Source organism: Cyprinodon tularosa, unplaced genomic scaffold (assembly GCF_016077235.1).
Source record: "Cyprinodon tularosa strain WSP-4 unplaced genomic scaffold, ASM1607723v1 ctg496, whole genome shotgun sequence".
NCBI lineage: Eukaryota > Metazoa > Chordata > Actinopteri > Cyprinodontiformes > Cyprinodontidae > Cyprinodon > Cyprinodon tularosa.
Window position 1 is genome coordinate 195,713 of NW_024039225.1, and position 19,186 is coordinate 214,898.

Below are 19,186 nucleotides of genomic sequence, written 5' to 3' on the forward strand. Positions count from 1 at the left end.
AGCTCCTTCCTTACTGCCAGCAATATTTGGATAGCACTTATTAGGGTGACTGCTGGCGCCATGTCTTAAGTGTCCTTATTAATTTAAAGTAAGCCAGGCTCCACAAGTAAAGTTACATTAAGCCAGCTGTAAGTAGTCAAGCGACTCAGTTTCATCACTGAGTCCAAGGTGGCATGGATGAAACTCAGAGCCCCCAATTCCCTGGCTTCTCCCTTTCAGGTTGGACGAGAGTTCCTGCCTCAAGTGGAGGACTTCAGGTATCTTGGGGTCCTGTTCATTAGTGAGGGGAGAAAGGAGTGTGGGATCAATAGATGGATTGGCTGAAGCCACCACTTTAATGCGGATGATGCACTGGTCTGTTGCGATAAAAAGGGCAGAGTGAAAAGGCTTAGCAATTAATATACACTATATTGCCAAAAGTATTTGCTCACCTGCCTTGACTCACATATGAGCTTAAGTGACATCCCGTTCCTAATCCATAGGGTTCAATATGACATCGGTCCACCCTTTGCAGCTAGAACAGCTTCAACTCTTCTGGGAAGGCTGTCCACAAGGTTTAGGAGTGTGTTTATGGGAATTTTTGACCATTCTTCCAGAAGCGCATTTGTGAGGTTGCACACTGATGTTGGACGAGAAGGCCTGGCTCTCAGTCTCCGCTCTAATTCATCCCAAAGGTGTTCTATCGGGTTGAGGTCAGGACTCTGTGCAGGCCAGTCAAGTTCATCCACACCAGACTCTGTCATCCATGTCTTTATGGACCTTGCTTTGTGCACTGGTGCACAGTCATGTTGGAAGAGGAAGGGGCCAGCTCCAAACTGTTCCCACAAAGTTGGGAGCATGGAATTGTCCAAAATGTCTTGGTATGCTGAAGCTTTCAGAGTTTGTTTCACTGGAACTAAGGGGCCAAGCCCAGCTCCTGAAAAACAACCCCACACCATAATCCCCCCTCCACCAAACTTTACACTTGGCACAATGCAGTCAGACAAGTACCGTTCTCCTGGCAACCGCCAAACCCAGACCCGTCCATCAGATTGCCAGATGGAGAAGCGCGATTCGTCACTCCAGAGAACGCGTCTCCACTGCTCTAGAGTCCAGTGGCGGCGTGCTTTACACCACCGCATCCGACGCTTTGCATTGCACTTGGTGATGTATGGCTTGGATGCAGCTGCTCGACCATGGAAACCCATTCCATGAAGCTCTCTGCGCACTGTTCTTGAGCTAATCTGAAGGCCACATGAAGTTTGGAGGTCTGTAGTGATTGACTCTGCAGAAAGTTGGCGACCTCTTCGCACTATGCGCGTCAGCATCCGCTGACCCCGCTCCGTCAGTTTACGTGGCCTACCACTTCGTGGCTGAGTTGCTGTCGTTCCCAAACACTTCCATTTTCTTATAATACAGCTGACAGTTGACTGTGGAATATTTAGGAGCGAGGAAATTTCACGACTGGATTTGTTGCACAGGTGGCATCCTATCACAGTTCCACGCTGGAATTCACTGAGCTCCTGAGAGCGACCCATTCTTTCACAAATGTTTGTAAAAACAGTCTGCATGCCTAGGTGCTTGAATTTATACACCTGTGGCCATGGAAGTGATTGGAACACCTGATTCCAATAATTTGGATGGGTGAGCAAATACTTTTGGCAATATAGTGTATATTGGTATATGATCCCACCCTCACCCATGGTTATGGAATCTTTATCATGACCGAACGAAGGGGATGCTGGATACAAGTGTCTGAAATTGGCTTTCTCTGCAAGGTGGCTGGGCACTCCCTTAGACATTAGACATAGGTTAAGGAGCATGTTCATTCAGGAGAGGCATTGACAGGAGTCATCTGAGGTGGCTTGAACATATTTTTTAGATTCCCCTAGAGGCCACACAGAAAATTTGAGGGAGCGGCCAGCAATAATACACCACACGTATATCATCTGCTTTATCTGTAGTTTTGAGTTGGTGTTTCCAGTCTTGCCATATTCCGTTATTTTTGCCATCAGGGTTTGCTGTATTAGTTATATTTGCTCTGCTTTTTTTTTCTAGTTTATTACTCTTAGTGTTTTTAGTATATTTTGTCTTTACCTTTTCAAGCTGATTATTTCTGTATTAATAGGAAGTTGCTCTATGGCAAGGTTCACACTGAAAGCAAATCTAATCTCTTTACCCATATACATCTCTTATTCAACTTTTTTTCGGCAGTTTGAACAGCCTGATCCCACTTTCATATGTGGTACTTAATGTGATATATTCTTCACTTTGTTCCTTGTATAAAAACCCCGTTTTCCAAGTGTGCTCTCTACTTTATTGAAATATCGACAGACTCCATGATGCATCCTGAGGTCTATCTTTACTCTGTTCACAAATTCAAAACCTGACAATATTATCTTAAGGAAGGATCATTTCGAAGCTAACATTCGGATATGTGAACTATAGGGCTTTCTTTTTTTCTACATTAGTATATGGCTATTTTTTTACCACCTCAAGAAAAATAATAAAAAAGAAATTAACTCACTTCTTGTGTGTGTAACACCTTTCTCGTGTTGATGTTTTTATTGCATTTTTTTTCTAACACTGAATTCTTTGCAGAATTGCTATAAAAGTTAATGTTGCTTTCATTTTTACTAGCTAAAATGCCAAGTGTCAGGCATGGTAGGGGAGTTCATGCAGAGGGACATGCATCTCAGGCTATAGCTTTGAAAGTCGATTTTTGTGGTGTAATATTTGCTTTAATCTTTTTGATAAGCTGCTTGTTAAGAAAACTTTCCTTAACTGATTTATATATATTTTTTTTTATTTAATTAAAAACATACACATTTCCATTCTTAGTATTTGCGTTCTTGCTTTACAGAATGACCACTGGGCCCAAAGCTTGTTTTAACATTTTCAAATTAATGAGCTAAATTATGGAGGTACTCATTGTTTTGTTATTTTTTGTTTATAGAAGCAAAATTACTAGAATGTATTAAAGGTGTTTGTGACCTAACCAAGTAGTTAAAAAAAAACCTCTCTAAAAATCCAAATAATTTTTTGGAAAACACTTTTATGAAAAAGGGGGTATAAGATAGAAAGACTTGCCTGACAATAGATTGGAGAAATCCTCTAAATGAAGGGTGCTGAATTATTGCTTAGAATCACAAAAAAGGAACATCTTGCTCCACTTTAAATCAGTGCTCACTGAGTTCTTTTCTACAGTAGTGTAATGATTTAAAAAAAGCATGTCTCACACTGTTAAAATGTTTGACTCAGGCATGCTAGAGCATGTTCTTTCCTACTTATTCTGCACAAAAGTAAGAGCTCTCCAGCCCCCCCACCCACCCCCTTTGTCCTTTCTTCACGTTCCTTAGCTTTCCACTCTCATACAGATTTATCTGTAAACCAGAATCTGACCAAACACCCTTGGGGCACCTGCAAACAGCAGGCACTCCCTGAAATGCCAAGGGTGTCATTGTACCCTGTCAGGCTGGATTAGATCTCCTCAAGCAGCTTCGGCAGCTTTGTTACAGAAGGCGTTGTTGTGTGAGCAAAGATGTCTTGGATTAACACCAGATATACTATGGACATAAAGACAGATTTGAGAAAATATGGGTCAGTTGCTAAAGACACATTGGATTTTGTGTACAAATGTTTATATGCCACCTGGTTAAATTTTAGTTCCTAATTCATACTTATTATAAATGCACCATTGTGTTAAGGCTATGAATATGCTAATACCCAAAGTGCTCTTTGCTTGTGATAATTTCAGCAGCTTGACTTTAGTCATAAAGATCCATCTGTCTCTCAAGAATTAGAACTAGCAAAGGGAAGCCACCCACCTTGCCTTGGAAATAGTCAATGAAACATTGGATTCCTATAATTCTAATTTAAGGATTGGCTGTATGTGACAAGGGCACCTGGGTGCTTGGAGATAAAAAGCTCTCCAAGGACCCATTAGTCCTTCGCACCATGCCTTTAATCAATAGACTAATGTTTACTCTGCTTATTGTGTCATTTATAATTAAAACTAGTACTGCTCATTAGTGTCTTGTGGGCCAAAGGTAATAATTTGAATACATAAAACATCAAATACTCCTCAACATGTAAAGGTACAAAAAAAATTGTACACACTGTTGATAAACATACTCTCACTAGTTTAATGAAATTCACTTTAAAGAAACCACATATTAGAAAAATTCAAGGGAGGATGTCAAAATATTATTTTACCATTTTTACAGATGGGGCAGCACTGCTCTGGCTCATAAACAGGGTTGACACACTCTGGGACAGCACAGTCAGACACCACACAGTGTACCTCGTTATTTGGTTCGCAGCGGCACCATTCACAGGGTGACGGCTGTGGACAGAGAAGGAGAGAGAAGAAATCTGGGTCAGAGGATTTACTTGGTTTCACCTGAGTGTCTTTGTGCATGCACGAGTGTTACAATTTAATAAAGCACTCTGAAGATAAGAAAAGAAAAAAAAAAGATCAACCAACTCACTCATTCGTTTTGTTTAACCCTAAAAAATAGGTTCCATTGGTTTATCAGTCAGTGATTTTGTGTTTCTCTTTTCTGCCACAATGGAAAGTGGATGAAGCTATACCTACTGTATAAGATATGGCTATTTGTGTCCTACAGGTTATGTTTTCAGTAAATTACTAAATAAGTCTACTCAATAAAATAAAGAAAATTTGTCAGTTTAGATCAAGAGCATCACTTAAAAGGTACTCACCTTTTCATTTTTTTATGTTTTCTTATTAGAAACACAAACTATAATGTAGTATTTCTTATAATATCATTTGATAGACAAACATAAAAATGTGTGTAATTATTATGAGGAAGGGAAGAGATTCATAAAAAAGTGATACCGGTAGGTACTTTTCTTTCGCATACCTTAGTCAATACCTTTTAAGGCAACATTTTAAAGCAAATGCTCCCAAAAGAATTTGAGTGCGCGCTGAGAGCAGTTCCATAGAATCAGGGGCCAGTTGGCTACAGCCATATTTCATTTTGGGAAAAATGTTTTTATGATCATGTGAAAGGTTAGGCTTCATAGGTGCGAAAAAAAAAAAAAAAAAAAAACTGATCTCATCTTAACACCTTCCTTAAAATGTTCGGGTTTAGTAAAGAAATGGTAGACCTGTTGACAGATCACAAAAAAAAAAGAAACACAACTGAAAAATACATACATCTGTTCTCAAACTCTCAGGAGTGTGAAGCCTGTCATATAAACAGTTGTCATGGTGGACAGAAACCTTACTGTGGCAGTAAGGGGGACATCCTGTGGAAGGGATATGACAATTTAACCGGGTATAAAAGCTTGTATAATGGAACAACAAAAAAATATTTGTTTTACTGTCTTCTGTTGTAGATGGCCTCAAGAAATATTTTGTAAGGCTGTCTTACTAGGTCTGCATAATGTATGTGAGTTGCGACATGTATATTAGTGCTATTCTGCTGTCTTCCTCTTGATTCTATCTTCATAAAGTCACTTGACCGGAAAATGAACAGTAATGCAATTACATGGACTGGAAAAAATACTGTTTCCAGATCAAAAAGGTCAGCTGCTCATCATATTATATTTTCTCTCTGCTTGTCTTGGTAAACAGCCTACGGAGGGTATATCAAAACTGTGAGTGCTCTATTAGAAACTCGCTGTTCTTAGCCAACATCAGAGGGTATAAAAACCTCACATTGGGGTCTGTTTACTATTCCAAGGAATATTCCACCTGGGCCGACTTACAGGTACTTATGGGGACCAGTCAACTTACTCCGATGAGAAAAAGTCTTAAGTTGGGTAGGTTAGGTTTAGGGTTAAGTGTGCACTGGTAATGGTTACAATCTGGGTAAGGCCATAAAATTTAATGGGAGTAAATGGAAAATCTCTAGATAGTGGCAGATAATGTGTTGCCCAGGAGAATTTTAATACATCTGGCTTTACATTTTAACTGCATCACTTTTTTGTCAAAAGTAAAAACTTATTATTTTTTATCTCCTCTTTGACTTAAATTCCAAAAATATTATTTCCTTCTAAATAATGCTAATTGCACCTTGTTGTTTTAAGAAGCATCATCAGTAGAAGAGTAAATAACTATCTTTGTAACAATATAGGTTTGTCTTGATTCTTTTTAATGATCATGCAATGTTTCTTGATATCACAATGTTTGTCTTGTACGATTTTGATCATAATCATCAAATACAGCATAATAAAACAGATCAACAGTCGACATTCTGACACAATAAAAATTATGATGTGTATTAATATCTAGATATTGCATCAATGTTTTTACATCAGAAATGTTTTAATTCATAAATCGATGTGGATTGATTTGTTGTTACACCCCTAGATACCTTCATATATCTTCATATCATCAGTTGAAGTAATTCTAATGCCTAGTTAACATTAGTACATTACTACAGACCCAATACATGACAATAAATAACAGGCTTGGTCTTACAGTATGTAGTGTACAATTACATGGCAAGCACCACACACAGACAGATTACAAATAAGAAAATTCAAATGTCAGACTGGAAATCTTTCAAACACTCAAGATCAGAAGTTATTTCACAGTAAATTAACATGGTCAATGAGGAAGAGGCAATGGCTGTACTTTGAGGACTATTTTAGAAAAATGTTAAAATATTACAATACAGAAAGTCGTGAGCAAAATAAATGGAGACAACATGAGCAGAGGCTCTACTTGCTAAACCACTTGCTTCTCCTCCACATCCTCTTTATGTGGAGAAGTAGCCTCTCCCGAATGACCGAGCTCCTCATCCTATCTGTAAGGGAGAACTCAGCCACCCCATGGAGAAAGCCAATTTCAGCTGCTTTTATCTAGGATATTGTTCTTTTGGTGATGGTCCACTTTTCATGACCTTAGGTGAGGGTAGGAATGTAGACCGACCAGCAAACCAAGAGCTTTGCCTTTTCCTTAAAGACTCTTCACCACAACAGATTGGTGCAGCGTCAGGATTATAGCAGCAGCCGCAGCGATCTGTCTATAGATCTTCCTCTCCATTCTCCCCTCATTTGTGAACAAGACCCCAAGATACTTTAACTCCTCCAATTGAGGCAGGAACTTTCCTCCAACCTGAAGGAGGGAGGCCAACCTTTTCCGGTTCAGAACCATGACCTCGACTTTGATGGAGCTGATTCTCATTCATGCTGCTTTACACTTGGCTGCGAACCGCCAATAACTTGCTGTAGGTTTTGGCAAGAAGGACCCTGCAGCTTGGACAGGTCTAACTTAATGCCGGCAATTTAGACCAAGCTCCTGCTCTGCTTGTGAAGAGAATTGTCCCCTGATTCCGCATGCCTGAAGCTCCTGCCACAGAGAACCATGAGGGACATAGTAAAATGCCTTTTTCAGGTTCACAAAAACACATGGGGATTGGGCAAACTCCCATAAACTCTCAAGCACCCTGCAGAGAGTGTAGAGCTGGTTTACTGTTCCACAACCAGGGCAAAAATAACACTGCTCCTCCTAAAGCTGAGGTTTGAAAATCAGCTGGACTCCCTTCTCCAGCACCCTGGCATAGGCCTTCCCAGGGAGGCAGAGAAGTGCCCCCCCCCTTATGAAAATTAACCACTACCCCAGTCTACATGTCTAGTTGGACTATCCCTGACCTCCCTATGTGTCTGTTACAAAAGCCCGACAACATCCAGAGTTTTAAGGTCATTCATTCATTTTACCCTTGATTTGAAAGACATATTAATTAACTATAACTCCCAGTTCTAGTTATGTAATATATTTAAAATCTTATGGTAAAACTGCACAAGACTTTTATAGTGCACGCGGGGCAGTGATGCTCAGACTATTAAGATGTCAACATTGCTGTACATACATAGTAATTTTCTCCTGTGCATATATGGGTCACATGTTTGTATTTGTGAATGTTAAAACTCAGCATATTTCTTCAAAAGAAGAGGGGAGAAGGGGAGATACAGCCAGAGCTACAATGGAATAATTTATGTGAAAGCAGTTTCATGTCCTAGAACAAGTTGCTAGAATGACACAAAGTTTAGACCTACATCTGACTGAGCATTTAATCAGCAGAGTTACATGCAAATATGATTCTTCTGTTAGAATCACACTAAATAATCTTTTTAGAATCTCCCCTTATGTCCTAGCATATTAGGCAATTGCTTCATTAAAAAGCATTAAACTTTTTGTTTGATATCTTGCAAAATGGAGCACATGTCAGCACTGCAAAGAGAAAGCTGCCACTTCTAAAAAAAGAGCCCTGAACACAGTAAAATGTGTGATTATATCAGAAGAAATTTCAGATAACATAAAATATACATAAACTTAAGAAGTTTCAAATCCCTTAGACTTTATCAGACATGTTTGGCACACCCAAAAGAAGATCAAATAAACTAATTTTATCAGTCAATTCTTTATCAAGATTGGCCAAATACAAAAAAGTTTTAAATGAAAAAGCCTGGTGTGTGCAAGTAGGCAGAATCATTGTAGAATTACAGGTTTCATCCTCATCCTTCGATTTACTCCTATTTTGTTAGAGAAAACAGCTGCTAGCCTTGGCAGAACATTTTTCTGGCAAGAAAGGGACCATGTTCCAGCACTGTTTGTTGACTGATGACTTATTCATTTTGTTTATGTCATCATCTATGTCAGATGCTGTAACTCCCACAAAAATTGTTGTGCCAGCAACTGCAACTACAGCTCAACAGGACATCGTCCAGGTTTGTGTAAATAAGTGCCTTGTTATTGCAAGATTCAATGTGACTTTATTAGCTCTGTATATCACAGTGCATTAAGGGTTAAAAACAGAAAGTCTGAGCATATGAACAATGTAACAAGAAAGACTCCAAGCAAGGCAAAATTGGAAAGCTGTTCATTTGGAAGAAATGTAAAAATGTTCTAAATGCTGCTGTTATGTCCACAAAAAAAGTGTTGATTTTATTCAACTTTGAACTTCTGTAAAAAAAAAAAAAAAAAAGAATATATATATATATATATATATATATATATATATATATATTGCGGTGTGAGCGTGTGCATGAATGGTTGCTAGTCCTGTGTGTCTCTGTGTTGCCCTGCGATGGACTGGCGACCTTTCCAGGTTGTACCCTATATATATATATATATATATATATATATATATATATATATATATATATATATATAGAGAGAGAGAGAGAGAGAGAGAGAGAGAGAGATTTATATTGAATGAGGTAGGTTTTCAGATAAGCAAGAAATGAGTTTTACAAACCAAAGTAAGGAGATAACGATTTAAAAAAGCTAATTTAGTGGACCAAAAACATCAAACCAAGTTAGATCTGTATTTGATTAGAATTACTGTTATGATTATGAACTCTCTTCTATTTCCGATGTTACCCTTTTGTTCCAACATCACCTTTGTTCCTTTTTTTCTAGTATCTTTGCTTTTGCGAAGTCCAGTTTGGATAATTTATATGTATTTTCCATTATGTCAATTCCAGCATTACATTATGTTTATGTAAAAACATGCAGTTAAGCCTAAAATCACAGATACCTCTGCCAGATGGAAATGTAAATCCATTTTTAGTTATTTCAGTCCAGCTTTCTGGTTGGAATTGAGATAGGCATCTTAGAAAAGATAAAAAAATGTATTGCAAAATAGGAATAATCATGCCGATAATCATTGGGGGGGAAAAAAACAACAACAAAAATGCTATAACTTATATTTGAATAAAAAATGTAATTTGCACAAAATGTATACCCTTCTCATTATTAAATGGAAAGTCTGTAACTTTTACCATTTATATATTTTTTCAAACTTCCATCACCGCCACCCATATTATAAAGGATGGTCTTGGGGGAAATCCTTTAATCCCCTTCTCACCCACTGTACTATCACCCTATGCAGTGCAGGCAATCCTTTCAACTCCCTATGGAATCCTGAGATTTTATAGAGCAAGTGTCTTGTAGTCACACAGTCAGAGAGACAGATCCCTCATCTAGCTATTTCTTTTTAATGCTTGTCAGAGCTTCTGTTTTTTTTTTGCTTGTTCATAGAAACAACAATTTTCCAACATTTTAAGGCTTTTTTTTAAACAGTATTTAGTATGTATTTTTTCATAGTTTTCTATAGTAGTTATTCATTTATACGAAATTATTTTTATAATTTGTTGATTTCGAGCTTTACAGGTATTTTGGCTTTGTCCAGGTTTATGTTGAAACTTATTTTTCTAGTGTTACGTACTCATGCTGTATTGCATTTTCATCTAATTGGTCACTACATGACATTGCTGTCATTCAATAAACTGGAATTGAATTTTTCAGGCTAAAAGACTTATAGCTTAAAGAAGCACTGCACCGGGTAACTAATCAAAGCGTTTTATAACACTTTCTATCAAAATATCACCATCAAAAAATATTTGGAAAGAGACACCATCATAAAAAAAAAAGGGTCAGAAAGGACATACAGGTGCAGAAAGAACAACACACATAACAGTAAAATTATCAAGACATGGTGGTCCTCCAACAATCATAGTCAAACATTTAGAATATGTGTCTCAGTGAGACACGTTAATAAGACTAAAACTAGCTTTTGAAAATAAATATAAAACAAACTTTTCATTAAGTCCATCTTCCTGTATTAAAATGTATTTTTATGTGTTTGATGTATAATACTAATCTTAAATATCACACTTTATAGAACTAAGCAGAAAATGATTACCAGAAGTCAAGGCCAAAAAACAATAGTTTAGTTAATCTATCTAAAATCTTTCACATGGTGGATTGAGTTACAGAATTAAATAACCACTTTAATTATATTTACTGAATATGACCTTAAAATTACAAACAAGGGAAAGAAAGCATTAATCAAACAAGCTTGCTGGATCTGCATGAGGTGTGGACTTCTACAGCTGAGTGAATCTGTCCATAAAGGTTTGGAAGGAAAAAAGTCATTGTTAAAAGAAGCTGTTAGAAGACTTGTTTGCAAAATACTTCAAGTCATACATGCAGCAAACATCAAGAAGGTGATCTTGGCATATAAATCAATGTCTACTTTCTGGCTTATTTTGGCATAATATTTAATTTCTTTGTGTTTGCTTTATTAGTATATTCTCGTTTTCTGTTCTTTGTACGTTAGAATTTGTCTCTGTGTAATTTCTAATTTGTCCTTTTACCTTGATTAGCATTTATGTTACTAAATTAGTCTCCCTGTCTTATCTTCAAAGCCTGCCTTAAAATTTAGGTTTGTGAATTGTCTTTGTCTGTTTGTGGATTGTTTCTTTACCATGCCCTTTAGGCCGATAATATGTTTTTGGGGTGGTCTTGTGGTCTCTAATCTGAAAGAATCTGGGGATAAAGTTAAATACTACTGAGATGGCAAGGAAGCATTCCAAAAGCATAGAGCGTATCACAATAGATTAGTCATAAATACAGTGGGATAAAAAACAAAGAGTTTCACTTTTTTTTTTCAATATCACTTCATATGTATCTTGTTTATTTTACTGTAAAGAGAGCCAGACAATGTTGTTGTTGCTTAATTCGCTGTGATGAGTGAGAAACCAATAGTTTACGATGTTTTTAAGCAAGAAAGTGAACCAAGTGCTACTGCCCTTGTACTCGTGGGCAGTAGCACTGGGAACAGCTCCCTTAAGCTGGCCACTTGGGGATGGCTGTGTGTAGCAGGTTGATGTGAATATATGTTTTTTAGGTAGGTTAAACCTGGAGGGAAACAAATAAACACATTTTACTGACAATTGTTTGACATTTTTAGTTAATGTTTTGTGTGAGTGGGAAACAAATACTTTCAATTTGTTTTTAAACAAGATAGCCGGTGGGCAGTAGCACTGTCTTACCCCAGTGGAGAAAACATTTTAGTGGGGTGGTCAGAGCACTCTCTCTTTTCCATAAACATTAAAAGTTTCATTTTGGCTTTTCATGTAAATCTAAGTGACATGTAACCCCATTATATGTGTATATATATATATATATATATATATATATATATATATATATATATATATATATATATATATATATATATATATATATATATATAAATATTCGTGTTTAACAGTTAATGCTGATAGCTCTGCAGGAGAAAATATCCTGGTTTTGATGTAGTATCTGGCACAATCTGAATACCTCAAATAAGTAATGTCACTTAAGCAATGGCAGAAGGGCATCTAAAATTGCCATAATAAGTGCTACCTGAATAGTGCTTGCATATTAAAAGGAGCTTAGACCAGGAGGCAGCATAGGGATATCTTGACTTTCTTAGCTGCTGCTAGGAGTTATAAAGTTGCTCACAATCCTTTGGGTGACAGACCTTATAAGCAAAGCCCATCTCACAGACTTTACCAAGAATACATTAGCTCCAGATATCTAGTACTGTGTGTGACACATGAGATTGTCCTTCTTTCAAACATTGTTTGGTTTTCAAATAGAGAGCTTCATCCTTTCACTACACGAGTGTAACTTTTGTTTTTTTGTTGTTGTTGATTTTTATTCAGAAGGCTTGAATCCAAATTTGATAAGAACAATTCATGTCTGTGTGAAACATCGTATATATTGCAAGTAGTACTGTAGGAATCTTCTTCAGTTTTTTTTTCAAAATGATTATAGTCTCAAATAATCTACCTTTCCAGCTATTGGCTATACATGTTCATAGTAATCTATTCATCTCCTATCACTCCTCAGAAACTAAAAAGGACTAATTGATGCAAATCACTGTGAAAAACAAAACCAAAAATCCCTGAGTGTTAAAAATATAGTTATATCAACCTTTCTTGATTGAAGCATCATGGGACCTTATATGTAGGACTGTGTCTTCATAACATATATTTATTTAACATATGGCAATAGGACATTTGTGAACTGTTATATTTTATACAAATATACAAGGGGAGAGCACAAAAAGTTTGGACCTTATACACTCTCAATATCAGTGGGTATGTATGAATGCAAATGCAACAGGTGTGTGAAAAAAAAACAATATACACTAAAACAAAAAAAAAATCATAAATAGGGTTCTGAGCTACAATCAGGTCAGATTACATGGATAAGATTTATTTCCTTCATTCAGAAACCAAGTTTGAGGGAAGGTGAGACTTAGTCAAGACCAAGACAGTGACCCACTCTTCATGTAACAATAAATTATGAAATGTCATTCTCATAAAAGCTACAAGATAACTTAAACTCAACACTCAAATCATTGTAATTCCTCTATTTAATACCTGTTACTAAAGCCTTCACTTCACTTTTTTTGTCAAGTATTTGATTAAATTGCACCTAAAAAAAATTACATTTTAAATAGCTTTTTGTTTTCCCCGCTAAAGCACATAATCAAAGTCAGTTGCAGATCACCTCAGAAACTTAAAATATTACGGAAGATTTAAGCATTATTTGGAGAGCTTCAATAAAATAGGGTATTGTATATTTATGTAGGATAAAGATAGTTTCATTAGTTTAATAGATACATCTCAAGTCATATTTTCCTTTCTTATCCAAATGGATATAATTGCCTCCACCTCAGCCCTGAACACTTAGACTTTAGACTAACTCTATTGTAATTTTATACACACAGAGTGTATACAAAATGAACAGCTTTTCAACAGTGAATAAGCAGCTTAGCAGTTTAATGAACATTTCCATTTATAAAGTGCATTAGTGATCAAAATGGAAACAGAGTAGGAAAAAAAAGGTTTAAAGACATGGTGCAAAAGGCATTGATATGGAAGTTTCATCCATCCATCATCCATCCATCCATCCTTCCATCCATCCATCCATCCATCCATCCATCCATCCATCCATCCATCCATCCATCCATCCATCCATCCATCCATCCATCCATCCATCCATCCATCCATCCATCCATCCTGGTGTCTGTGCTGGTGCCTATCTCGAGTTTTCTACGGGCAAGAGGCGGGGTCCACCCTGGACAGGTCGCCAGTCCATCGCAGGGTATCAAAGAGACAAACAGGACAAACAGCCATACACACACATATTCACACCTAAGGAGAATCTAGAGAAGCCAAGAAAGTTTCAGAGCAGTCCAGTTAAATAAATAGATATGGTGCAAAATGCTGTAGAACACTGGGTTGAGTTTTATTTGAAGGGATTTAGTTTAGTTTAGTTCAATTCAAGAGATTTTCTTTTCCTACCAGTCACCACAGATGCCTTATCACGGTTTCTGAGCAAAAACACTATTGCGGATGCAGAGAGCTGTTCTTCCTCAGATGTTAGAGGCCAGTAAAACAAACTGATCTCTTGCAAAACAGTATAATTCAAACTCTTAGGTCATATTCTATTGTTGATGACAAGGAAAGCTAATATTAGCCCTAACATGTCAGCTACAAGCAGAATTAATATATTGCAAATACTCATAGAGATCACTAGGAGCAAGCATAACAGTAGCAAATGATGATAATATTACTATTTTAGACTATCAGCTACATGTTCTTAAAAATTTAAAAAATATTAAAGGAATAAACTTTGCTGCTCACCATTGAAAGGGATTTTGTAGAAACTGCTTCCATGTATCAGGATAGATGAACAATGATTTGTACTTTTAGTTTATTTGGTTTATTATTTAAACATGTTTAATGAGGGGACAATCTACTGTATTGAACTGCAATTGAGAGACAATATTTCTTTATTTTATACCCTGACTGGTCTTTAAAAAAAATAAACATCTTCAAAGAAGTGATATCTGCCAAATCGGTGTGTCGAACAGCTCAGGTAAGAGTCTGCAGATGCTTTGTAGAGAATGACACTTGAAAGATAGAATTCAACATCAGAACCACTTTGCACGCTTACAAAACATTACAGAAAATCCCCGTGTGTAGTCTCTGGTGCCTGATGCTTTCAGTAAGTCCTATTGTATGAGGTCTCCCGTGAAGAGGATCAGTCATGCCTAAGCCCAGACTCACAAAGGAAAATGGAGCAGTTGCACCAAATTTAGACATGCTGCCAGATGTTTAGGTGAAAGAAAGACTTCTGTTGTCTCCACTTTTATTGGCTGGGTATTAGAGTGAATTGGCTGCTGTACTTTCCATTCCTGCACTTAGATGAATGGGAAAAGGGCAGCAAGGCAATAAAAGCTATAATAACTTTCAGTGAGGGTAAATGTTAATGAAAATGGTCAAACTTTTAACCTGGACAGCAAAGTCACATGAACCTTACTCAGAAACTCAATAGTAGTGACAGTTTGACAGTAATGCAGCTTGATTTTATTCTGTATCATTAGAAAAAAAACATACAGGATGAAAGCAAGGTGCAAAGAAAGGAGAAAAATATGTAAAAACATGAATAATGTCCTCTAAAAACCCGACACAGACCATAAGAGCAATAATTTCAGATAAATAAAACACTCTTTGTGGCAGAATTGTTTTCCACTTATTGGCACGATTGTTTCTTCAGGCAAATTTGAGAGAAAAATCAATTTTAGCAATCATTTCTACAGCCTTTATAGATGTCCTTTGCCAAATGTTTCTGAGAAACACGTAACTAACAACTGGTATGTGTGATGAGTGAGCACACAAGTATGTTAGTGTAAACCTGCTGTTTTAATTGGTTCCTATAACTGCATATGTGTTCAATTTTAGGGACCATAAAAGCATATCATTGTTACTGTTGTGTGTTGAAAAAAATGTCTTTTTCATATTATTTAGACTTGTCTTTTGCCTACATGTTTGTTGTTTGCCCTATATTTCCCGATCTGTGAGAGAATCAATATATTTCTTTTCTATAAAATTACAAAATTAAGTTTATTTACTAACATTTCCATTATAACAAAGTGAGATATGATATGAAAGGGCAAGCCTGAAGTAGGTTCAACTACTGATATGTAAATACTGACATTTATGAAACACAACACACAAAAACCTGCCTATAGTAGCTTACTGCACTAATTTTGATATCAAATCAGAAGGTTCTACTTAGTAAAAGGGTTTTCAAATCTTCTTATACTTTATATATATCCAAACTGAAGTAAATACAACCAAAACATAGTATTTTTACAATATAAACTGAGACTAAAGGGAGGTTTATTCTGTCCCACTGTTTATATTTCTTCCACGGTACAGAAGGAGGTGCGAGCCCACAACACCATTGGTATCAGAACCCTACTGGTCTTTACCCCTTAGTAGCTGGGTTTCCAATCAACCCTCGTTCAAATTTTAAGCAAACTGAACTTAAATTCTCAAAAGAAAATATTTATTAGATGTTTCCATCTGATTTGGTGTGATTAACCAGGTGATGCGAAGCATAATGTGGTTATATTTCTAATGCTTGACAGTCATAAATGGAAAGCAGAAATAGCAAACTAGAGCGTACCACAGATCATAAATGGAGAGAGGATTTAATATACTGTATGTATTGCAGTAGGAAAATTTTACTTAAAACTTAATGTGAAATGTATTAAGTTGGTGTTACCATCGAGATCTTCTGATGCAACACTTCATAATGTGCATAAAATATCAATAGAAACACATCTACTGACAATCATACAAAAGGGAAAATGAAAAAAAGCCAACCCCCTAACTAAGCTACCCCACCCCTTACATTGTTTTGTGAGGCAAACAGTAATAACAACTAAAATAAAAAAAATCTACCTTAAGCTTTTTATAGGCCCTGCTGTTATCCTGAAAACCTTCTGTCTTTGCTTCTTTTATGTACTCTTAAACTGAATATGATCTCCAAAATACAGTTTAGGCCCTATAAAGAAATGCTAATAAGCCTAAAGGGTAAACCTTTACCCTCTCCAAACAGGAGTCTCCTTAGCTGATACTAATGCTCTTTCCTTTAACACAGTAGGATACCAGGACTTTCATCTTCTTACCAAAGAGACCCACCCTTCTTAAAGTGGATAATGATGCTGCAGTATGATGCCATAGAAAGTGAATATGATCACTCTTTCTTTTCTCGATCATGACTTTAAACAAATAAACAAAAAAAATCTTGTTTTTAACCACCAAATAACTTAATTATCCCATAATTCTGGGGGCCCTTGATCAAAGTTAACTTGGAGATGAGCTGCAGTCATGATGGACTTGATCTAACATGAAAATGGGGGCTTATGCGCTTATAAAATCTGTAGTCTTGCATTTCAATGCAGGGGTTAGATTGATTCCGTTTGATGCACTAACACACCGATCAGTACAGATTAAGAACATCGATTTCAAAGGGGTTGATACCACACACCTTTTGTTAAAGGTAATATAATGCACATGTTTCATTACCTGTTTCACCAGCAGAAATCAGAATAAATACTTAGGGAATGTATCATTCATCTGAAACACATTGACATGCCCTAAAACTGAAATTTGTTCAGTTACTAAATATTGAACAAAAAAGAGTTATAATAATAACTAGCAGAATTTGTTGGAATTGACAATATTTTACATTTATGCTTAAATTATAACAAAACATTACCTTTAAGATGTTTTGGTAATAAATATAAATTCATTGAAAGCTTGTTAATGATGTAGACCAAGTGTAATATCTGTGTTTAAATATATCAATAAAGGTGTTGAAGAAGATTTTTTTTTTCTAAAAAGAACAAAAAAATTAAAACAACTAAAAAAATCATTCTGGCCTACATTAATCTGGAAAAGTATACGTATTTGCATGTCCATTAACAAACTGTTAGAACATAGTAAATCTTTTTAGACTGACCTATTTAGCTTAGTTTCACTATATGCATATGTCATACTAAATTGGTTTCAGAATCATGAAAGAAAACTTTCCAAATGAAAAGTGTATCAACATTTTCCAGAGGGTTTCAAGCTTTGGCTTGATGTCGATACACATCTACAATGAAGTTAATAAACTCTAAAATGCTCTGCAAAAGATTTGAGTTTCATAAAAAGCTAAATTGAACATAAGACAAAAAAATTGTGTCATGGCCAATTTAGCTTTGAGATTTTATGTTTATCTTTTTCAGTTTCCATGATTTTAAATGTTTGCTTCTTTTTATTATTTTTATGTTTTGTTGAAGTGCTTTTATTTTTGGATTACTTTATTTATCTTAATTTTACATGTGGTTTTAGGTGCAATTGAGATTTTTTTCCAAATCTCTTTGGTGATGTGACTGAATGCTTCATTTATTTATTTATTTATTTATTTATTTATTTATTTATTTATTTATTTATTTATTTATTTATTTATTTATTTATTTATTTATTTATTTTAACAGAAACTCTTTACATCCTTCTGGAAGTACTGCTACTGCTACTGCTAAGCTTTTGTATTTAGCTAATTCAAAAAAATGTCTTTTTAAAGATTCTGCTATGTCCTTTATTCATACAACTTTAAAGATTTAGAGGTTTTGATTATGAAAATCAAAGTTTTGTGTGCTTTGTATGTATGATAATGATTGCTTAATGTAACAAGAATATTTTAATACATTTCTGAACAACTAGGCTCGTGATAAGGTGCATTGCACAATGCAGTTAATCATATTTTCACTCTGTTTTTCAGTCAGTTTCTTAGCAATGGACTGGTATCACTTAAGCAACAGTGGAATCTTTTCGTCATCCAGTTCTTTTGTTAACTTTTAATAAAATATAATGTTTAATCTGGAAGAAAAAGAATTAGCAATAAATATTCTATGGATAATTCAAATCCTAATTACTTTAAGGACTGATCATATGTAGTGTCAATATGTTGGTAAATATTAATGTTCATTAGAACGGGATATTTTTACACATTAGAGATGAAGGGGCCAAAAAAACCTACAAAGAGTTTGAACAAGTCACACAAAGAGTATACAAATATAGCATAAGCAAAACCAGTCTCAGTACTCAGCACGGGTCATAAGATGCTAAAGCTCTCAAACCTTGCTTTGAGAGGATATTCATAGGTTCACCACCTAGGAAGCAGTAAACAACTGTGGTATGCCTGGTGAGGCTGCAATGAAAAGCCGCCTTCCTTCAGAAAAAAGCTCTAAGATGTTCAGCAGTTATAAATATTGTTAAAAGGACTGACAACTGTTGAACAGAGCAAAATACAAAATTGTATTTTATTTGGAAATAAACAGTTCCCATGTAACAGTCTTGTAGAACAGTTGTGGCAATACTATGATTTGAAATGCCTCCAAACACCTACTTTTAAATTAAACATTTATTAATTACAACCACTAAACTGTAAAGTAAAGGGATATAAATGTTTCTTTCCTTTCTAAAAGGAAACTCATCATTGTCAAGGCAAGACAGAAACAGAAATGGGAAGGACCTTAATGAAAAATGTTGC

At 35.8% G+C, this 19,186-nt stretch overlaps 1 protein-coding gene across 3 annotated transcripts in view; it reads right to left on the reverse strand.

Moving 5' to 3' along the window:
- The window catches only part of vwc2l (von Willebrand factor C domain containing 2 like), a 33,194-nt gene that overhangs the window by 8,601 nt on the left and 5,407 nt on the right, over positions 1-19,186 (reverse strand). For all 3 annotated transcript variants that reach the window (XM_038302632.1, XM_038302631.1, XM_038302630.1), the window contains exon 3: positions 4,195-4,324. In XM_038302632.1, the coding sequence (XP_038158560.1) occupies positions 4,195-4,324 (130 nt within the window). The remainder of the gene's footprint in view (positions 1-4,194; positions 4,325-19,186) is intronic.